General features: G+C 46.1%; 1 protein-coding gene across 6 annotated transcripts in view; it reads left to right on the top strand.

Annotated features, from left to right (window-relative positions):
• The window catches only part of LOC133381685 (oocyte zinc finger protein XlCOF6-like), a 74,916-nt gene that overhangs the window by 18,712 nt on the left and 32,585 nt on the right, over nt 1-23,619 (top strand). For 3 of the 6 annotated variants that reach the window (XM_061621074.1, XM_061621072.1, XM_061621073.1), the window contains 2 exons: nt 2,075-2,138; nt 9,841-13,153. In XM_061621074.1, coding sequence (XP_061477058.1) covers nt 2,075-2,138; nt 9,841-12,221 — 2,445 coding nt within the window. In that variant the 3' untranslated portion in view covers nt 12,222-13,153. Of the gene's footprint in view, nt 1-2,074; nt 2,139-5,188; nt 5,208-9,837 lie in introns of those variants that run through there. The other 3 variants (XM_061621081.1, XM_061621075.1, XM_061621080.1) reach the window with 3 other exon arrangements.

Consider the following 23,619-nt stretch of genomic DNA (forward strand, 5'->3'; position numbering starts at 1 on the left):
CCTAAAACCGGATTGAAATGGATCAAGATAATCAGTGTCATCCAAGAGCCCCTGGAGCTGGCCGGCAACCACCCGCTCCAGGATCTTGCCCAGGAACGGAACATTCGCCACAGGTCTATAGTTGTTCAAGGTATCTGGGTCCAAGGAGGGTTTCTTCAGGAGTGGTCTCACCACCGCCTCTTTTAGGCAGTCAGGGACCACTCCCTCTCTTAAAGAGGCATTTATTACCTCCTTGGCCCAGCCGGCGGTTCCGGTCCTGCCAGCTTTCACCAGCCAAGAGGGGCAAGGATCCAGTACAGACGTGGTCACCCGCACCAGTCAAAGGATCCTGTCAACATCCTCAAGCTGCACAGACTGAAACTCATCCAATAAATGAGGACAAGACCGTGATCTGGATACATCATTAGGTCCAACTGCTATAATATTGGAGTCTAAGTCCCGGCGAATGCATGCGATCTTATCTTGGAAGTGCTTAGCGAACTCATCACAGCGGGCTACAGATGAATCTATAATATCCCGAGGACCAGAATGTAAAAGCCCTCGCACAATTTTAAAGAGCTCCGCAGGGCGGGAGAGTGATGACTTAATAGTATCAGCAAAATATCTCTTTTTTGCTGCCCTCACCGCTACTATATACTGCTTAGAACAAGCACTTACCAAGGTGTAATTGCATTCATCGGGAGTTCGCCTCCATCTGCACTCAAGCCTCCTCCTCTCTTGCTTCATCGCTCTCAGCTCCAAGGTATACCATGGAGCTGTATGAGCTCTGCATAGGAGGGGGTGCATGGGAGCGATCGTGTCAACCGCCCAGGTCATTTCCGTATTCCACAGTTCAACCAGGGCTTCGACAGGAGCGCCAGTCTTCTCAGTCGGAAAAACCCCCAGAGCCCTTTGGAAACCCTCAGGATCCATTAGTCTCCGGGGGCGGACCAATTTAATAGGTCCCCCGCCCTTGCAAAGGGAAAGGGCTGCTGTGAGCCTAAACTTCAGCAAGCGGTGATCTGTCCGTGACAAAGGAATAGATGATAAATCCCCAACCTCCAGATCACCATCTCCATGTCCAGTGCCGAAGATCAAATCAAGGGTATGTCCCGACACATGCGTCGGGCCAGAAACAAATTGAGACAGCCCCATGGTTGTCATGGATACCATGAAGTCCTGAGCCGCCCCAGATAAAGTAGATAGGCCTGTGGTCTGATTCCACAGGGCTGTTCTGAGGAAGAGCCGCTAGGTTGAAGTTTCTTTTCTACCTGCTGAGGAATCCCCCAAATTAAGATGGCTGGATTGGTTTCCACAGAGCCCCTGAGTGGAGATTAAGAACATAAGAACATAAGAAGAGCCTGCTGGATCAGGCCAGTGGCCCATCTAGTCCAGCATCCTGTTCTCACAGTGGCCAACCAGGTGCCTGGGGGAAGCCCACAAGCAGGACCCGAGTGCAAGAACACTCTCCCCTCCTGAGGCTTCCGGCAACTGGTTTTCAGAAGCATGCTGCCTCTGACTAGGGTGGCAGAGCACAGCCATCATGGCTAGTAGCCATTGATAGCCCTGTCCTCCATGAATTTGTCTAATCTTCTTTTAAAGCCATCCAAGCTGGTGGCCATTACTGCATCTTGTGGGAGCAAATTCCATAGTTTAACTATGCGCTGAGTAAAGAAGTACTTCCTTTTGTCTGTCCTGAATCTTCCAACATTCAGCTTCTTTGAATGTCCACGAGTTCTAGTATTATGAGAGAGGGAGAAGAACTTTTCTCTATCCACTTTCTCAATGCCATGCATAATTTTATACACTTCTATCATGTCTCCTCTGACCCGCCTTTTCTCTAAACTAAAAAGCCCCAAATGCTGCAACCTTTCCTCGTAAGGGAGTCGCTCCATCCCCTTGATCATTCTGGTTGCCCTCTTCTGAACCTTTTCCAACTCTATAATATCCTTTTTGAGATGAGGCGACCAGAACTGTACACAGTATTCTAAATGCGGCTGCACCATAGATTTATACAACGGCATTATGATATCGGCTGTTTTATTTTCAATACCTTTCCTAATTATTGCTAGCATGGAATTTTCCTTTTTCACAGCTGCCGCACACTGGGTCGACATTTTCATCGTGCTGTCCACTACAACCCCAAGGTATCTCTCCTGGTCAGTCACCGCCAGTTCAGACCCCATGAGCGTATATGTGAAATTAAGATTTTTTGCTCCAATATGCATAATTTTACACTTGTTTATATTGAATTGCATTTGCCATTTTTCCGCCCATTCACTCAGTTTGGAGAGGTCTTTTTGGAACTCTTCGCAATCCCTTTTTGTTTTAACAACCCTGAACAATTTAGTGTCGTCAGCAAACTTGGCCACTTCACTGCTCACTCCTTATTCTAGGTCATTAATGAACAAGTTGAAAAGTACAGGTTCCAATACCGATCCTTGAGGGACTCCACTTTCTACAGCCCTCCATTGGGAGAACTGTCCGTTGATTCCTACTCTCTGCTTTCTGCTTCTTAACCAATTCCTTATCCACAAGAGGACCTCTCCTCTTATTCCATGACTGCTAAGCTTCCTCAGAAGCCTTTGGTGAGGTACCTTGTCAAACGCTTTTTGAAAGTCTAAGTACACTATGTCCACTGGATCACCTCTATCTATATGCTTGTTGACACTCTCAAAGAATTCTAATAGGTTACTGAGACAGGACTTTCCCTTGCAGAAGCCATGCTGGCTCTGCTTCAGCAAGGCTTGTTCTTCTATGTGCTTGGTTAATCTAGCTTTAATAATACTTTCTACCAGTTTTCCAGGGACAGAAGTTAAGCTAACTGGCCTGTAATTTCCGGGATCCCCTCTGGATCCCTTTTTGAAGATTGGTGTTACATTTGCCACTTTCCAGTCCTCAGGCACGGAGGAGGACCCGAGGGACAGTTACATATTTTAGTTAGCAGATCAGCAATTTCACCTTTGAGTTCTTTGAGAACTCTCGGGTGGATGCCATCCGGGCCCGGTGATTTGTCAGTTTTTATATTGTCCATTAAGCTTAGAACTTCCTCTCTCGTTACCACTATTTGTCTTAGTTCCTCAGAATCCCTTCCTGCAAATGTTAGTTCAGGTTCAGGGATCTGCCCTATATCTTCCACTGTGAAGACAGATGCAAAGAATTCATTTAGCTTCTCTGCAATCTCCTTATCGTTCTTTAGTACACCTTTGACTCCCTTATCATCCAAGGGTCCAATTGTCTCCTTAGATGGTCTCCTGCTTTGAATGTATTTATAGAATTTTTTGTTGTTGGTTTTTATGTTCTTAGCAATGTGCTCCTCAAATTCTTTTTTAGCATCCCTTATTGTCTTCTTGCATTTCTTTTGCCAGAGTTTGTGTTCTTTTTTATTTTCTTCATTCGGACAAGACTTCCATTTTCTGAAGGAAGACTTTTTGCCTCTAAGAGCTTCCTTGACTTTGCTCGTTAGCCATGCTGGCATCTTCTTGGCCCTGGCGGTACCTTTTCTGATCTGCGGTATGCACTCCAGTTGAGCTTCTAATATAGTGTTTTTAAACAACTTCCAAGCATTTTCGAGTGATGTGACCCTCTGGACTTTGTTTTTCAGCTTTCTTTTTACCAATCCCCTCATTTTTGTGAAGTTTCCTCTTTTGAAGTCAAATGTGACCGTGTTGGATTTTCTTGGCAATTGGCCAGTTAAGTTACATGTATGTTTAATTTAATAGCACTGCGGTCACTGCTCCCAATCGGTTCAACAACACTTACATCTCGCACCAGGTCCCGGTCCCCACTGAGGATTAAGTCCAGGGTTGCCGTCCCTCTGGTCGGTTCCATGACCAACTGATCTAGGGAATAGTCATTTAGAATATCGAGAAACTTTGCTTCTTTGTCATGACTGGAACACATATGCAGCCAGTCTATGTCCGGGTAGTTGAAGTCACCCATTACTACCACATTTCCTAGTTTGGATGCTTCCTCAATTTCATATCTCATCTCAAGGTCTCCCTGAGCATTTTGATCAGGGGGACGATAGATCGTTCCCAGTATTAAGTCCCTCCTGGGGCACGGTATCACCACCCACAACGATTCTGTGGAGGAGTCTGCCTCTTTTGGGGTTTCGAGCTTGCTGGATTCAATGCCTTCTTTCACGTATAGAGCGACTCCGCCACCAATACGTCCTTCCCTGTCCTTCTGATATAGTTTATATCCAGTGATAACCGTATCCCACTGGTTTTCTCCATTCCACCAGGTCTCGGTTATGCTCACTATATCAATGCTCTTCTCTAAGACCAAGCACTCCAGTTCTCCCATCTTGGTTCGGAGGCTCCTAGCATTAGCGTACAGGCACTTGTAAGCAGAGTCTCTCTTCAAGTGTCTTTGGCACTTGTGGTTAGGCCTGTGGTAATTTTGCTCTTCTGAATTTATATCCTGTGCCCCTGCTCTCATAATGCCTACTTCTAGGCCTACCCCTTTTAAAATTTCATCATTTCTTTGGTTTTTATCCCAGGGGGGAGGTTTATTCCGAACCGGACCTTTCTCAGCTCCTGTCGGGTTTCCCCCCTCAGTCAGTTTAAAAGCTGCTCTGCTACCTTTTTAATTTTAAGTGCCAGCAGTCTGGTTCCATTCTGGTTCAAGTGGAGCCCGTCCCTTTTGTACAGGCCCGGCTTGTCCCAAAATGTTCCCCAGTGCCTAACAAATCCAAACCCTTCCACCCGACACCATCGTCTCATCCACGCATTGAGACTGCGAAGCTGGGCCTGTCTGGCTGGTCCTGCACGTGGAACCGGTAGCATTTCAGAGAAAGCCACCTTGGAGGTCCTGGCTTTCAGCATCCTACCTAGCAACCTAAATTTTGCTTCCAGGACCTCACGGCTGCATTTCCCCATGTCATTGGTGCCAATGTGCACCACGACCACTGACTCCTTCCCAGCGCTGTCTACCAAACTATCTAAACGACGGGCGATATCCGCAACCTTCGCACCAGGCAGGCAAAACACCTTGCGGTCTACACGCCCATCACACACCCCACTGTCTATGTTCCTAATGATCGAATCACCCACTACAAGGATCCCTCCACCCCCTGGAGATATATCCTCGGCACGAGAGGCTAGCTGCTCATCCCCCAAGGAATGGGTCCCTTCTAAGGGATCGTTTCCCTCTTCCTCAGCTGGATGCTCTCCTTCCCCAAGACCATCGTTGTCCATGATAGCAGGAGAGCTATCATCGTTGGTGTGGGACACAGCTATAACGTCCCTGAAGGCCTCCTCCACACACCTCTCTGCCTCTCTCAGCTTTTCCAGGTCTGCCACCTTGGCCTCAAGGAAATGAAGTCGTTCCCGGAGAGCCAGGAGCTCATTGCACCGAGAGCACACCCACGACTTCTGTCCAACAGGCAGATAGTCGTACATGCTGCAGGCGGTGCAAAACACTGGAAAGCCCCCACACCCCTGCTGGCTTCTTACCTGCATAGTTTTATTTAAGGTTTATTACGTCAATGGGTTGGAGACTGCGGTTTAGTTGAGGTCAGGGAACAAACGGGCAGAGTGGGGGGCCCTGGCCTCCTCGCCCTGCTGCCAAACTCGCTCTGCTGCTTAACTCGCCTTGACGCTTTGTCAGCTGGGGCTCCCTCTAGCTCCTGGAGATTTATGTACACCTCCAGGCAACTGGTCAGGAGGATAACTTGGGTCCCTGTACTAATCAGTTCCAGATCTAAAATCTTTGTTTGCTTTGGGGAGGAGAGGATAATTTGGGAATGTCAAAACTAGAATTCACCTCTTGGCTGGAAGAGCATGATACAGTTGTATGTGGCTCTGATGAAAGGGAGAGATCAGTAGGTATGGACTTGAAAGATTACTCAGGGAAGCTGTAGAAGGATTTCACAACACTGAATCTTGGTGGTCTCCAGGAACCTAGAGGGAGTACCCCAACACCTCAAATACCCCACACTTCCCCCACATAGCTGTAGGGTTGGCAATAGCGTGTGCTATGTGCCTTTGAAGCACTCTCTATTTTCAGCAGTAATCAAAAGTGTGACATCAAATATAAATGCTTTCTTAAAAGAGGAAAGAGGAAAATTACAAGCATACACACTTGCTCTCAAATCAGCAAAGCTTCTCCAATGGATCCTTAGCAGCAATGAAGTAGCTTGTAGGCATAAAAGATCTTCCTTACTCTGTGAGTTGAGGAACTCAACAGAGGGGCACCCCCATGCTCCAAAAGCCCAGGCTGCTGGGACTAAGTGGTAGCTCAGAGAACATAGGATCCGCCTCTGGATGGTCAGGGAGTGATGACATGTTCTTTATATACCCTCACCGATGCTCCCCCCTCTTACTTAAAGATGTTTTAATGTCAAATCTCTGAAATTAGTTGGTCACTAGCCTTCCACATCTCCTTCTTTCCTGGAAAGTGTCTGCCCTGACTACATAGGTTGTTTTCAAAGTGCACGCTTGTTCGACTTTTTGAAATTAAACTTTGTGGTTTCTGTCTCCTTTTGGTTCTGCTTTTTGTGACCTTCGAGACTTTCTAAACCTCAAATGTCAATCATTGGTGACCCAAAGTGACCTGCTCTTTTAAAGCTTTTCCCTAACAAATACTGATGCCATTTTATGATTAATTGAAACCTATAGAAACCCTAAAGTTATAATTTCTGTTTAATCAGTACCTCTATATTGGCATTATAATTGCATTTAAAGCATCTTCCTTTCTTGCACGTGCGTCCCAGGTTACCTTCCTCAGTTTATCCAGGATGTCTCCCTTTCATCTCTGAAATTAGTTGGTCACTAGCCTTCCACATCACCTTCTTTCCAGGTTACCTTCCTCAATTTAGCTTTCTTGGAGCAAACCAGGATGTCTCCCTTTGCATCCTCCAGCTTGCTACTGTGCTTTGCATAGAGACATTTAAAATTTCTTGTAATGAATTCACTCTTGCTTGCATTCATTTGTAAATTACTCCCTATACATGATGAAGCTTCATCTCCTTTGAAACTAGATTTTATAGAGTTTAAATGATTTGAACATTGACATGAAATCGAGCCTTCAGTGTCATCGGCCCAGTTCTCTGGAAAGCTCTGCCAACAGAGGTTCAGCAGGCGTCTTCTGTTTTAACTTCGAAGCGCCTGCTGAAAACCGTTCTGTTGCACCAGGCAGGCATTTAAGAGCATGCTCTTTTCACAACACTTGACCTTTGTTTTTATTGTATATTTGATGTTTTTAATTTATGGTGGTTGCCTTTTCTTAACGTGTTGTAAACTGCTTTGACGTTTCTAATGAAATAGCGGTATACAAAGAGCCTATAAATGAATAAATAGATGTGATATCTCTGGAATCAGAACAGCTGGAGCTGAGTGATGCCTTCATGTGCTCCCTGTAGACTTCCCATCTGCATCCACTTTGGCACTGTGAGGATGCTGGAATAGATAGGCCTGTGGTCTGATCCAGCCAGGCTGTTCATATATGGAGGGGGAATGGCATCCAGGTTGAAGTTTCCTTCCCATCTGCTGAGAAATCCCCCAAATTAAGATAGCTGGATTGGTTTCCACAGTGTCACTGAATTGAGGTTTTTGAACAGTTTCTTGTCCACAAGAGACATTTGGATCTACATGTCCCTGTGCTATTCATCTCCAGGAGATCTAAGATCGTTCTTTGTTTTGGAGAGAGGAGAATAATTTCAGTTCAGAACTAACTAGTTTATCTGTATCTTTGAAAGAAATGTCAAACCTGGGCTTAGTGTCTTGGCCTGAAGAACAAGATCTAATTGGACAGGGCTTTGATGAAGGGGAGAGATCAGTCGGGCATTCCCCTTACGGTTCAGAGCATCATTGCAAACTCGTGTAGTGTTGGTCTTTGGCCATCCCTGTCTTAGCTCAGCTAATTTTAATCCCTTGAATCTTCAGGTGGAATTTAGAAGTGTCTTTATCTGAAAACCTGCAGCGCAGCTGCCAGCCAGTATTGACAGTACTGATCTCGAGGGACCAGGGTCTGATTTAGTATATCACAACTTCATTTGTTCCAATATTTCTGTCTGACCGGCTCTTTTGACTGCAGTCAAATTATTAAGAATCAAGGAGAAGTGAGCTGTGCCCAGTTTGTCCTGTTCTGCAGACTTGCTGCCCTTCTCTTCCCCCACACTCCACTTTTCATTGCATATTATTTTAGAAATATATATCACAGTTGTATGGCAGTAGGAGGAAACCCAGACAAATCTGGGCTTAGTGACATCAAGTGTTATATGGACCTGAAAGGAATGTTGCTGTGTGAGACTGTAGGATATTTAGGTAACCTTGCTTTCATCTGGCCATGCAAAGATAACGTAAAATCTTTATTATGGTCCAAGACCAGCGGTATAATTACGGATCCTCTGAATATCAGAGTGGAGATAGAATACAATACAGTATCATTGCAGTGAGAAAGCTAAAAAGCTAAAACCGGGTCCACATAGTAATCTAGCTAAAACCTTGATCTAATAGACATCGCATTAGGTCCCTCCTGCGAGCCATAGCAGCTGTGAAGAACGAGGCGACCTCAGAGTGATCCGTGATTTTGAATCTGCCATTAAATATTGTAAAATCATAGCTTCTGGGCTCAGAGGAAGATTAGATTAAAGTGGGGAGATGAACTTAAGGTGGAGATCTGAATAAAAAGGACAGCAAAGTAGTACAAGGTTCACTGTCTCCACCGCATCTGCTCCACAGGGGCAAGTTCGATCATAATAATCGACTCCCCTGTATCTACCCTCCATTAGTGCCGACGGCAGAACATTGAATCGTGCCAGGGTAAAAGCTCTCCTGAGTTTTGGGGTAGATAAACTTGAAATGTAAGTGGCCAAGTTAGAGGAATTTACATTAATACTGCATTGTGAATAAGCGGCAACTAGGCTCATGTTGTTCTGATACTCAACATCTTTGAGGCGTTGGATGATTGTTGTTTTAGCGGCCGTATGGCCTAGGGCACCAATCGCTGGGAGCGAAAAACCGAGAGTTCCGAGTTTGTGAATCATTACCCATTGCCATTGAGATTGGAAGGAATCTTCCAAAGTTAATGGGGGCAATCCAGTGGGTAAAAATAGCAGCTTCATCCAGTAGTTAAATGTTTATATCCAAGCGTGGGTCTCAATCAGAAGGGCACCTAATTCCAAGCGTAAGGTCACATTGGGGACACATCTCGGAGCGCCCAAAACGGACCTCATGAATTTAGATTGTACCCTCTCCAACAATGCGTAATTGCCTCCACTACAAATTTGGGTCCCGTAAAGAAGTTGAGGAAGCACCTTGGCGTTGAATACCTGGACTGCTGCCGGAATGTACTGACCGCCCTTTGTATAAAAGAAGGTCAGTAAAGCTCTGGATGATTTCTGTGCGGTCGTAGCAGACTGGACAAAATGCGCATTCCAAGAACCTAAGGGATGGAATGCAATGCCAAGGTAACTGAAGGCGTTGACTTGGTCAATAATATGGTTGTCAATTTGCCAGCGGTGTTTATGTCTACTTTTGGCGAAAACTAAAACCTTGCATTTCACATAGTTAATTCTCAAAAGTTCATCCACACAAAAGGAGGCAAGTTCTCTTAAGAGACGACGTAAGCCCACCTGCATTTGGCATAACAGGGCAATGTCGTCGGCATATAGAAGACAGGTTAAGTGTCTCCTTGCCAAGACAGGAGGGTGAGAGTTTACTGCCGACAGGTGTTTTGTCAGCGAGTTTATATAGATATTGAATAGGGAGGGAGGGCCATGCAAAGATAAAAGGGGGAGAATAATGGAGATGTAAAAATAGAGAAGCAGATAATTGGGCTTCATCTGTGATGAAATGCTTTGTTTCTGCCTTGAAATTCCAATGTGTTTTTTTCAACCCTCTTCCCCCCCAGCAGGTGACCGGCAGAATGAGAATTATAGAAAACCACAGATGGTGCCACTGGTAATAGCCAAGACTGAGAGTCAAAAAGAGATATTTGGAAATCACAGGGGACCAAAAACATCTGAAAGAAAGCAGCCAAAGAATGGGAGCAAGAAATCCTCTACTTGTCATAGTTTTCATCAAAGAACACACACCGGAGAAAAACCATTTAAATGCATGGAATGTGGAAAGAGCTTCAGTGTAAAAAATAGCCTTACTTCACATCACAGAACCCACACAGGGGAGAAACCATTTAAATGCAGGGAATGTGGAAAAAGCTTTACTCAGAACGATCATCTTACTTCACATAAAAGAACCCACACAGGAGAGAAACCTTTTAAATGCAGAGAGTGTGGAAAGAGCTTCAGTCAGAGCAGTCACCTTACTTCGCATCAAAGAACACACACAGGGGAGAAACCATTTAAATGCATGGAGTGTGAAAAGAGCTTCAGTCAGAGCGGTCAGCTTACTTTGCATCAAAGAACCCATACAGGGGAGAAGCCATTTAAATGCAGGGAGTGTGGAAAGAGCTTCAGTCAGAGCAGTGAGCTTACTTTGCATCAAAGAACCCACACAGGGGAGAAGCCATTTACATGCAAAGAGTGTGGAAAGAGCTTCAGTCAGAGCAGTCACCTTACTTCGCATCATAGAACCCATACAGGGGAGAAACCATTTAAATGCAGGGAGTGCGGAAAGAGCTTCAGTGTAAGCAGTAGCCTGAAATTACATCACCGAACACACACAGGCGAGCAACCATTTAAATGCATGGAGTGTGGACAGGGCTTTAGTCAGAGAAGAAAGCTTACCTCACATCAAAGAACACACACAGGGGAGCAACCATTAAAATGCATGGAGTGTGGACAGGGCTTTAGTCAGAGAAGTAAGCTTACTTCACATCGAAGAACCCACACAGGGGAGAAGCCATTTAAATGTAAGGAGTGTGGAAAGAGCTTCAGTCAGAGCGCTCACCTTACTTCGCATCAAAGAACCCATACAGGGGAGAAACCATTTAAATGCATGGAGTGTGGAAAGAGCTTCAGTCAGAGTGGTCACCTTACTTTGCATCAAGGAACCCATACAGGGGAGAAGCCATTTAAATGCAGTGAGTGTGGAAAGAGCTTCAGTCAGAGCAGTGAGCTTACTTTGCATCAAAGAACCCACACAGGGGAGAAGCCATTTACATGCAAAGAGTGTGGAAAGAGCTTCAGTCAGAGCAGTCACCTTACTTCGCATCAAAGAACCCATACAGGGGAGAAACCATTTAAATGCAGTGAGTGTGGAAAGAGCTTCAGTGTAAACAGTAGCCTGAAATTACATCACCGAACACACACAGGGGAGAAACCATTTAAATGCATGGAGTGTGGACAGGGCTTTAGTCAGAGAAGTAAGCTTACTTCACATCAAAGAACACACACAGGGGAGAAACCATTTAAATGCATGGAGTGTGGACAGGGCTTTAGTCAGAGAAGTAAGCTTACTTTACATCAAAGAACCCACACAGGGGAGAAGCCATTTAAATGTAAGGAGTGTGGAAAGAGCTTCAGTCAGAGCGCTCACCTTACTTCGCATCAAAGAACCCATACAGGGGAGAAACCATTTAAATGCATGGAGTGTGCAAAGAGCTTCAGTCAGAGAAATAAGCTTACTTTGCATCAAAGAACCCATACAGGGGAGAAACAATTTAAATGCAGTGAGTGTGGAAAGAGCTTCAGTCAGAGCAGTGACCTTACTTTGCATCAAAGAATCCACACAGGGGAGAAGCCATTTAAATGCAAAGAGTGTGGAAAGAGCTTCAGTCAGAGTGGTAGCCTTAGATTACATGAAAGAACACACACAGGGGAGAAACCATTTAAATGCAGTGAGTGCGGAAAGAGCTTCAGTGTACGCATTAGCCTGAAATTACATCACCAAACACACACAGGGGAGAAAATATTTAAATGCAAGGAGTGTGGACAGGGCTTTAGTCAGAGCAGTCACCTTACTTCACATCAAAGAACCCACACAGGGGAGAAACCATTTAAATCTAACAAGTGTGGAAAGAGCTTCAGTCAGAGCGGTCACCTTACTTCACATCAAAGAACCCACACAGGGGAGAAACCATTTACATGCAGGGAGTGTGGAATGAGCTTCAGTGTAAGCAGTAGCCTTACTGTACATGAAAGAACCCACACAGGTGAGAAACCATTTAAATGCAGGGAGTGTGGAAAGAGCTTCAGTCAGAGCAGTAGCCTTACTGTACATGAAAGAACCCATACAGGGGAGAAACCATTTAAATGCATGGAGTGTGGAAAAAGCTTCAGTGTAAGCAGTAGCCTTGTTTTACATCACGGAACCCACACGGGAGAAACCATTTAAATGTAGTAAGTGGAAAGAGGTTCAGTCAGAGCACACTTTGCATGAAAAAACACTGTGGAGTAACTTTTTTAATGTACGGAGTATGGAAAGAGATTCAATGAAAGCAGTAGGCTTACATCACAGGGGATACACAGGAGAAACAATTGAAATTTAGGGAGTATGGAAAGAACTTCAATGGGAGCTTTATTCTTCATCTTGCAGGCTACATAGATTAAAGCCCTATACAGGTTGGGGCCAGGATGCTTTAAAGATTATCTCACCTGTTATATATGCAGCCCATCACTGAAGTCTGCAGAAGATGGCCTCTTACGCATACCATCTCATTAGGAAGTCCACTGTGCATGATAGAAACCTGGCCTTTTGTGTGGTGGCATCTACTTTTTTGAACTTCCTCCTGTTACATATCAGACAGGTGTCTTTTTTCTGTGGTGCCTATAGAAGACCTTCCTTTTTCAACAAACCTTTTAAGGGCAGAGCTTTATTACTGTTTCTGTGGGATTTTAAAAGGTAAAGGTGTCCCCGCACTTGTAGTGCGAGTCGTTTCCGACTCTCAGGATGACGTCTTGCGACGTTTACTAGGCAGACCGCATATATGAGGTGGGACTGCCAGTTCCTTCCCCGGTCTTTCTTTACCCCCCAGCATATGCCGGGCACTCATTTTACTGACCACGGATGGATGGGAGGCTGAGTGGACCTCGACACCTTTTACCGGAGATTCGACTTCCTCCTTCCATTGGAATCAAACTGCAGACGTGAGCAGAGCTTCGGCTGCATTACTGCCGCTTACCACTCTGCATCACGGAGGGTCTGTGTGGGATTTTAAAATATGTTTAATTGGTTTGCATATGAAATGCTTTTTTTTTGGTGGTATTTTTGAGATACTTCCTGGGAAGTGATTTCTAAATGAAATTAAAATAATACTAGTCCTTGTTTCTAATGGTCTCCTTACTGATTGTTTTCATATAGTTTAGTTTAGCATACCTTTAACTGGTGAATTTGGTGGGTCTGGCTCGCTGGGAAGTCGCCATTCGGGGCTGTTCATTCCGTTCCGGAGGGCACTTTGGTTGTTAAAGGGTTGATAAAAATGCTATCGGAATGGTTTTTGTTCCTAAATGTTGTTCTCATGTGTCTCTAACACATCCTAGTGTTTTTGGCATCAATTTCTTTTCTAAAGAGCCCATTCCAGCGTGTTCCGTTCCAGCTTTTACACCGTCCCTCCTGAACACTTTACTTTTTACACACAAATGTGTATATTGTATATATCACACAGCACACACACACACACCTATCTCACCACTGCTTCTGCGGGAGGCAAGAGAGGTGGATGAGGTGCAATAATGGGACAGAAGGGAGGGAGGAAAATGTTGGCAGTGGGGGGGCAGAAGCAGCTTTTGCCACTTAGTCCTCCGATGGGTTAAGGAAAGGAGTTCTGGTTCCTAGAGAGGCAGGAAGTCTTAATCACATGGAGGGGGGGAGAGCATATTGAAGGGGAAGTAGGAGGGCTGTCTTCATTGGTATTCCGGGTAAAGAAAGTATTAGGCCCAGAGAGGAGGAAGCGGGAGCGTGCAGAGGGGAAAGAGGTGCAAGGGGGGGGATTTGGTATTTTTGTTGGGGGGTGAGGGGTCAGAACAACGGGGGGGGGAGAAAAAACCTGCTTTCCCTCCAAATTTTTCCACTTTTGTTATGGGCCTTCACATCTCTACAGTAGTGTAGTTGCAAATTCATAAGTGCACTCTAATTATCAGGAAAGAACAAGGAAGCATGTTAGAAGACTCTTCTCAGTTGCTAATACACTCTCCTTTCTTGCTGATTGGCTCATAGGTTGCTGGAGACATGGGGACTCTGCTGAGAGCCTGCTCCCCAAAAAGTAAGGGGTCTATGATCTCTCCCCCCCCCAGATCTATGCAGGTCCCTGGGTGACCCTGGGGCAGTGACCACTTTTGTTCAGCCCAGACCACCTCACTGGATTGTTGTGAGGATAAACAGTGCAGAATTTTTATGTGCCACTCCAGATTTCGGACATCCACTCTGTGTGGGACCTTCAACGTCTGTGCAGGTGTGTGTGTCTGTTGTATTATTGGAATCATAGTTTAATGCTATGTCCACAGGAACCCAGATTCAAATCCCTGCTTAGGAGTGAAATTCAGGTGGTGTCCTGGGCCCAGTGACAGTGTCGTGGTGAAGACAAAAGGAGGGGGACAAATCATGGTGAGCTCATTAGAGGAAGACCTGCATAGAAATATAAAAATATAATAAAATGTATCAGTAATAATAATAATAATTAAATCAACTTATTGCCTCAGTTGTTTGTTGGCTATTAAACCGAGAAAGCAGAGGTTAAATTTCCACAAGTGAGCTACGTGACTTAGAAGCGAAAGTTGGCAGAGCTCGAGCCATCTTCAAGGACACGTTGCTAAGCAACCTAGGCTCGGGCAGCTGGCCTTATCTATATAGAGGGCCAGCAGACTCTTGTGAGTGTGGGGGGTCGAGGAGTTTGTACAGAGAGAGCTTGTGATATATTGTCAGTAAAGTGACTCTTTAAAACTTATTGCTTGTCCGGCTCATTGCTTCAACTGGCATCTAGCCTGTCACTATACTGTTCTGCATCCTGGGCATCTGCTTGCGCCAGATACAACATCCAACAAGTGGTAGCAGAGGATGGTTACCTGGTGCTGATGGTTACCTGGTGCTGAGGATTGCAGAAAAGCGGCAGAGTAAAGCCAGAACTGCAGACCAGCGAGAAAAACAGCAGAGAGACGGAGAAACCGAAAGCTGAGCTGAAAGCTGTGAGAGAGCCGTGGGAAAAAAAAAAACCTGACTGAAGGACAGAGGTGAGAAGCTCTAATTACAAAGGCGGTGAACTGTGAAAAGTGAAAGTATGTCTGTTACGTTATCGGCCGGGATTCCCTTGGAAAGGCTGACAGGGAAAAATTATGGCACTTGGAAACAGAGAATGCAGGCTTTTCTAGTGAAAGAAGACCTGTGGAAAGCTATCGCAGAAGACCCACCCGCCGGGGTGCCTATTCCAGCAGATTGGAGAAGGCTGGATGAGAGGGCAAAGGCGTTAATTGTTCTTGCTATTGATGATTCTCAATGACTGCACGTGCATGATGCAACAATGGCAAAGGAAACCTGGGAAACTTTAAGGAATATTCATGTGAAAAAGAGCGTGCAGAGGGCAAAGAGGTGCAAGTTGGGGATTTGGTATTTTTGTTGGGGGGTGAGGGAAAAGGAGGGAAGAGCCCCACTCCCCCCCTTTTCCTCAGGGGGACCCCTGCTGCATGCAATCCATTTGCAGAGGGGGACCGAAGTGCCGCGGGGTTGGCCTTTCGAGGCCCTCTTGGAAGCCATCGCCCAGGCAAAGGGATGCAGCTGTTGGGGGTTGATGTCCTGTGTTGGTTTTGAGAGCCACAGTTGGGGGAGGGGAGCTGCCTTTGCAATTCCTGGGCCTGACAGGGGACTGGTGGGGGGAGGGGAGAGAGAAGGAAGGTTTGCTTTTTGGGAGGGGGAGGGGGTTGATGGAAGAGGCCCCTCTTCCCTCTGGGAATCCCTAGAAAGTGCCCCAGAGCTGGAGGAAGAGCCCCTTTTGGATTTCCTAAACTGGAAGAGGGACTAGTCAGTTTCCTTCCTGCCAGGCAAGGAAGATGGAGGGATGGAGAGAGGAATCTGAAACTGACCAGGCTCTGAATGGGCTTCTAGAAGCTTTCAAGGCAGAGGATGGAGGAAATGGAAGAATAAATGTCCCCTCCTCAGCTGGGCTCCACGGGAAGAGGCTTCTCCAGACATCCCCTTGGGAGTGTGTTGGAGGGGAACATCGAAGCCCCCTTGGGGTGGATCTCAGCTTCTCTTGCAGGATTGGCCCATCTGTAGGGGTGCGGGCAGCGTCCCCTCTGTCCAAAGCACAATAGCTGGGCAGTGGTTGCAAGAGCTCTGTAAGGCGGTCTTCGATGAGAGCCTGTGGCTAATGTAGTGGTTAGGGAATATTCTTCAACCCGAGGGCCACATTTACGCACAAGCAGCCAATTTACTGTCAAATGCCAGAGTGGGTAGAGCTATGGATGTGTCACTGACATTTGTATAGTGGAGTTTCTTGTAGCCAGGAACAAGTCAGACATTTCTTCAGCGCAATTAATTAATTATTAGATTTATATCCTGCCCTTCCTCCCAGTAGGAGCCCAGGACAGCAATACAGAGCTCTCTAAGGAGCGGGGTCAGAGCACGGGGGGGGGGGGAGAGAAAAAAACTGCTTTCCCTCCCAAATTTTCCACTTTTGTTATGGGCCTTCACATCTCTACAGTAGTGTAGTGGCAAATTCAGAAGTGCAGGGTCCATTCATGATAGCCATGCCCCCTCCCATCCTGTTCCTGCTGGGTTGAGAATGAGATGCATATTAATGCCTTCTCCCACAGCTAGGAGCCAAAAAGCATGGAAGGGCAAAGTGTTGCCTCCTGAGAAGAGTCTCAGTGGCTGACTTCACCTCCTTTCACTCTGATTCACTCTAATTATCAGGAAAGAACAAGGAAGCATGTTAGAAGATTCTTCTCAGTGGCTAATACACTCTCCTTTCTTGCTGATTGGCTCACAAGTTGCTGGAGACATGGGAACTCTGCTGAGAGCCTGCTCCTAAAAAAGTAAGGGGTCTAAGATCTCCCCCCCCAGATCTATGCAGGTCTCTGGGTCTACTTTTTTTCAGCCCAGCCCACCTCACTGGATTGTTGTGAGGATAAACTTTTATGCGCCACTCTAGATTTCAGACATCCACTCTGTGTGGGACCTTCCACATCTGTGGAAGTGTGTGTGTCTATTGTATTGGAATCACAGTTTAATGCTGAACTATGTCCACAGAGACCCAGGTTCAAATCCCTGCTCAGGAGTGAAATTCAGGTAGTGTCCTGGTCCCAGTGACAGTGTTGTTGTGAAGACAAAAGGAGGGGGACAAATTATGTTTCCCACTGTGAGCTCATTAAAGGAAAGCCTGCACAGAAATATAAAAATATATTGAAATGTTTGGATAAACCTATAATAAGCAAATCAACTTATTACCCCAGTTGCTCAACCCTGTGTGGTGAGTTTGCTGTTAAGCTTTCCACCTTGTGCATCACCTCTCCAACTTGGAGTAGTGTTCTGTAACTTGGTGCCCTCCAGGTATGGTTGGACCAACTCCCATCAGCCCTGGACAACATGGCAAAACGCCAGGGATGATGGGAGTTGTAGTCCAGAAATGTCTAAAGGTTAACTCAGATTATACAAGTGGATGGTACCAAATAACGTGTCCTGCTGATCTTGAAATGGATGTATTGCAAGTAGTTCTTCATACTCTTTTCATTGCCCAGTGAGCTGAACCAGACTGAATGCATCTCACTTTTCCTCTCCCCATATTTCTGATGGAAAGACTGGAGGTGTTTTGCATCCCCAGGAAGCTCCAAGATGGAGTCATTTGACCAAATTCACCCCCAGTATTTCTTTACAATGTGTGCAAAACCTATTTTTTTGCCAACTGTCAGGGAGATGACATGGAATTAATATCTGTGCAGATTAAAATTTTAATTATATCCATGATGAAAAGGGCCCAATAATAAAGCCTGAAATGGTTCACAATGTGATGAAGAAACTCTGTGGGGCTCAGGAATTAAAGACTTTGCGGAAGCAGAAGCAGAGATGAGAGGTGAGGGGTCCGAGATGGGTGAAATTCCTGGGGGTAGCAAAGGACAGAAGAGGTGCCCAAGCGTGGAGAAAAGTCTGGAAGAAACTGGAGAATGTTCTGAGAGAGATTTGGGGCCTTTAAGGCCTTTTGCAGATCAAGCATTGTGGGGGAAAACAACAGAGGAAAGGGACGTGCCATTTATTGATTTGGATTGAGGCTGCTTATAACATTCAAACCTCTGGAACCCAAATTTGCATGAAGGATGAAATCCCTCCCATCCTCCGTCTCTCCCCTGCAGGCCTTTGAGAGCTGCTCCCTACGAAACGTGCATCATGGTGAAAGCTGTGGGAGTCCCAGAGCTGGCCTAGTTTACTCCTCCCTCTCAGGCAGCGCCATGGCCTCAGAGGCACCGTCCGGATCGTCTCTTTTGTGGGATAGAGTGGAAAGAGCAGCCGGGCAGCCCAATCAGGTAAGGGGAGGATCATTGGGGGAGAGACCGAGGGGACAGCTGGGGTGTGTCTCCCTGAGCATAGCGGGGAGGGCTCTGGGAGAATACTACCTCTGAGGCTGCATAAGGAGAGTCTGCCGGATCAGGCCAATAGCCCATCTGTTCCAGCAGCCGGTTCTTGCAGTGGCCGACCAGATGCCTGTGGGAAACCTGCAAGCAGGACCTGAACACATGAGCACTCGCCCCACTTGTGATTCGGTGACACGTGTCTGGCAGAACTCTGGCAAAACTCCTAAAATACACTCTTGGAGAGGTGGGATCTTTTTCGAGAGACAGTCAAGCTCTGCCCTGCAATTGTGTCTGAGCAGTGTAAAATCCAGAAATACTCACCCCCACAAAAGCTAAATAAAAAGTAACTGTACTAAAGAAATGCAAAGAAAAAGAGAGTGGGACAGCTTCAAGAGAGTCACAGGGCTTGGTACCAAAATACCTGATGGAACGCCTTTCCTGACACGAACCCACTCGTACACTCCGCTTGACATCTAAGGCCCTCTTCTGGGTGCCCACTCCGAGGGAAACTCGAAGTCCGGCAATAAGGGAGAGCGCCTTCTCAGTGGTGGCCCCCAAATTATGGAATGATTTCTGTGATGAGGTGAGCCTGGCGCCAACACTGTTATCTTTTTGGCACCAGGTCAAGACTTTCCTCTTCTCCCAGGCATTTTAGCATGTGCTTTTAAATTGCTTTTTAAAATGTATTTTTAGATTTCTATATTGCTTTTGTGGTAAACCACCCAGAGAGCTTCGGCTATGGGGTTGTATATGAATGCAATAAAATTAATTAATTAATTAATTAATCCCAGTGTGCCCCACTGGTCAGGCTATTAGTACGATATGAACCAAAGTGTAGCTGCCAAGTGTCCTGCTCTGTTGCCATTCCCAGCATACTGCCTCTGGCAGCGGAGGGAATGCATTGCCATTGTGGCTCGTAGCCACTGATGTCCTGATCCTCCATGGATTTGTCCAATCTTCTTTGAAAGCTATTCAAGTTTTTGGCTGAGCAAATGGTACATGTTGGAGAAACTGCCTCTTCTTTTTCCAGGACCTGTTGCCCTTCCAGGGTCTGGTGACCTTTGAGGAGGTGGTCGTGTATTTCACGGAGGAGGAATGGGCCCTGCTGGATCCTGGCCAAAGAGCTCTGCACAGGGAAGTCATGGAGGAGAATTATGAGACGGTGGCCTCTCTCGGTAAGGGCACTTTTCCCCCTTGACTGATGAATGTTGAAGGTATGGATTTAGTACCTGTGCTATTTAACCTTCCACTGCAGGGATGCTGTCGTGGAAATGGGTGCCTGGCCCTGGATATTTGGGGAGGGACTACAGCTCAGGGGGAGAACACCTGCTTTGCATGTAGAAGGTCCGAGGTTTAGTCCCTGGCAGCTCCAAGAGGGGTGAAAGGATCCGGTAGGAGGTGCTGGGAAAGGTCTTTCTCTGCCTGACATCCACAGCTAGTTGCTGTAACCAGGCGGGACTAGATGGACCAATTCTCTGATCTGGTAGAATGCAGCTTCCTCTGTTCTTGGGGCTTTTTGATCATTCAGTGCGAAAAGTGCCCCTCCCTGCCACCTTCTGCTGCCCCATGATGAAAAATCTTACCTTGCAGCAGGAGGAGGAGAGGGCAGGAGCTCCCATACTCCAGCAGAGCATCTTCTCCTGCATCCTCAGCAGATGATTGACTCTGTGCCTTGTACTCTAAACTCCCAGTGGGAAGAGATGCTCCCGGGAGCACCTCCTGCCTCCTCCCTCTTTCTTCCTCTGCCCAAAGGTCAGCTTTTGTCTTTGAAGCAGGAAGAAGCGGCAGTTTGGAGAAGAGGAAGCGGAGGTGGAGGCTACAATTTGTAGGGAATGACCTCCAGAAGACAGGACAGAGAGCAAGATTTAGCTTTGCCAGCCCTGGTGGGAAGTCTGGAAGCAGAACTGGAGCACAGAGACTCTTTGACTCAGGCAGAGACACAGCAAAGGCAGGAGGCAAGAAGGTCCCCGAGAAAGGCTCCTTGGCAGCTGGAACAAGGGCCGTTCCCTCAGCTAGCAGAGATCCCGGGAAAGCAGGAATTGCAGCAGCGCCCTTGAAAAGGGGACCTTTGCTCCAGCAGGAAAGGGTCCAGAGAAGGCAGGAACCTGCGGTGATGAATGAAAAGCAGGGGAGAGTGATGGAGTCAGACCCCAGTTGACATCTGGGGCTAAGATAGATTTCAAGCTGCAAAAGGAACCGCACAAACTGGAACCCAGAGTGGGACCAGGAGTTCAGTTTTATCCACTTTTGGGAAAGGTTTCAAAGCAGATTCCCACATTGGTTAGCTGAGGGAGTTGTCTCTCCTGACCAGGTCATGTCCTGTGCATACGACTTGCAATGTCATCTCAGCTGAGAAGACCAATTGTACTCCTTAGGCGACTTTTTCCCATCAGGCCTCTTTGTTTCTGTTGCAAAGTGACCCAGATAGAAGCCATTTTTAAAGCTCATATTGGCAATATTGAGATGGAGGGTCTCCCAGGCTCATAAAGTAGTAGCCAGCGAACATCACCTTCACCTGTATGAATCTCCCGTGCTTTAAGATCAGCAGATGAGGCCTTCCTGGTGGTCCCTACACGGGATGAGGTACATGGTGATTTCTCAGTAAAGGCTCCTCGACATGGAACATTCTCCCTACGTCAGGCCTCGTCTCTTTATACTTCCATGCCGTCGGTGAAGACACATCTTTTGGGGAAGGTGTTCAGAGGAAGACAGACCCGAAATTCCTGCTGCTTTTAATAGTTGTCATTCAGTGTTTCATTGTGTGTTTGGATAGACTGTGGGAGTTTTTTGGGGATGTTTATATATTCTTATCTACTTCTTCTGTATTATAAACTGTCCTGTCCAAAAAGGTGACGTATAATTCACCTACATGACAATGAATAAGTAAATATCCACTAATAGCAGAGCTGTAAAATAATGGAAGAAAATAACGAACTGATAACAGAAACCAGCAATGCCCAACATTGCACCTCATCTTCCTCTCTTCCCTCCTGCAGTAGCAGAAGCAAGACAGGCGTGTGCGTGTGTGATATACATAATAGTTTTTGCCGGCAGTTAGGTCTGACCAGGTGAACCAAGTGGCCAGAGATCCCAGCCAAGAATCTTTTTACATCTAGGAATATCTAATGGCCGATCAAGAAAGGAAATCTTTATCAGTGTCTATGTATAATTAACACGTCTAATTTACTATACTTTGTGGACATAGCCACATATCAGAACATAGGTCTTACACAGCACATACAAAGGGGATGTACGCTAACGTGTTGCATTTCAAAGGACAGCATAGGTCACATTGATTTCCATCTGAAAAGGAGTGATCTCACCTTTGCTGCGTGTGGAGCTTAACACTCAGAGCAGGTGGTTCTTTCTTCGACCAGTGTCACGGACAACTGGTAAAAATCCCCAAGGCTGTCTGTCTTTTATAGCTCTAGTTTGTATCTATCTAGACCAGGGTTTCCCGACCTTTGAGCCACAGATGTTGTGGGACTACAACTCCCATCAGCCCCATCCAGCATGGCCAATGGTCAGGAATTATGGGAACTGTAGTCCAGCAACATCTGTGGACCAAAGGTTGGGAAACCCTGATCTAGACTCTGTCAGTTCATGCTCATATTACAACTATACTCTTGTTTCCATCATTTGAACTCTCATCCTAACCTGCATCTTGATGCTGATGTTGTATTCTAATACGTTCTCCTGACTCACCCCTGTACAGCTTCAGCCATATATAGACATGATCATTGGCTGAATGCCCGGACTCCTTATAAAATGTTGATACTTTACGGGAAAGAATTTATTTTGGAACTACTGTAAACAAAACTCAAAGGAAAAAAGACACTTTAACTGGCAGCTTGTCTTTTTACTCATGTTTTGGCTTGTATTGTTTGCGCTACTTTTCCACACATAATTCTATGTAAATCAATTATAAAGAATTGGAGATGGCCAATCTCTATAAATACAGGTGGCCTGTGACACAGTGAATTGCATCCACTGTTGCTGACTTTACTAGGTTCTGCCCTAGTAGTTTGCAGCCTACTAAGAAGCTGGCTTTACTAGGTTCACTCACAACAGGCATTTCAAGATGAGCTTCATGCCCAGTGGACGCATGTTCACAAGTGCCAGACTGACCCTACTTGGTCCACACAACTCTGTTCTATTCACCGAGAGCAGGACTTACCAGATCAAAATTATACCTTTTCTTATCTATAAAAATCTCTGTTTGTAACGGCTGAATATTTTCTGGTCAAAAGTAACTAGTCTTGTCTATTTCCTTCAAAGAGTCGGACCACCATTCGTGTTGGGAAGAAAGAAAAGATCCCTTTATCCAGTATCCCAAAGATGCGACATCAACAGGTAGATGTGCAGCTGCGTTGAGGCCCCATTTTGGTTTGGAAATTGTAGGATTTTTCAGTTCCTGTGTAATATGATTCGTTCCAGATTAATTGACACATCAGGGCGTGAGTTCTCCTGGAGAACATCTTTGATGTCTTTAAGAAGAGCCTGCTGGATCAGGCCAATGGCAGCATGCCCATAGGAAGCAAGCAAGCAGGACCTGAGTGCAACCCTTGCCCCGTTGGGAGCACAGTGACTGTCTTAAAGCTGCAAAGTGCTCTCTGAAGCACCCTTCCCCCTCCTTTCATAGTGCAGGGACGGAGGGAAAAAAGGTGCCTTTCGGATGGGCTGTCTGCCAGAGAAGTCCCATGCACAGCCGATCTTTCTAAAAAGCAGTGGCTTCCGAAAGGGAACAGGCACCCACAGCCAAGCTGAGCCCTTGGCTCGCCACCCCATACTGCTTCTTTCAACTTCAGGAGCTGAATGGGGCTGCTTCACAGAGCAGCGCTGGGAGGGAGAAGTGATTTCCATTCATTGGAAACAGCTTCCCCTACCTTGAGCAAAGACTCATTCAACCACTGATCAGCTGACTGGCAGGTGCAAGTGTGCCCCAGTCCAGCAAAGGAGCAATTCGCAGCCTATTTCAAGGTCCTGGTGGTTCTTTTGAAGCCTCACCTTTATCTGCCGCACATCTTATGTCAGATCGGAGGGTGGTGCCTTTATGTCCTCCCTGTAGACTTCCCATTCGCATCTGATCAGGCACTGTGAGGATGCTGGACTAGATATTTATTTTATTTATTTATTTTATTTTATTTATATACCGCCCTAAGCCGAAAAGGCTCTCTGGGCGGTGTACATAAGAGATAAAACAAGCACAATATATAAATACAATAAGTATAACAAAA

Source organism: Rhineura floridana, chromosome 3 (genome assembly GCF_030035675.1).
Source record: "Rhineura floridana isolate rRhiFlo1 chromosome 3, rRhiFlo1.hap2, whole genome shotgun sequence".
In the NCBI taxonomy this organism is placed as follows: Eukaryota; Metazoa; Chordata; class Lepidosauria; order Squamata; family Rhineuridae; genus Rhineura; species Rhineura floridana.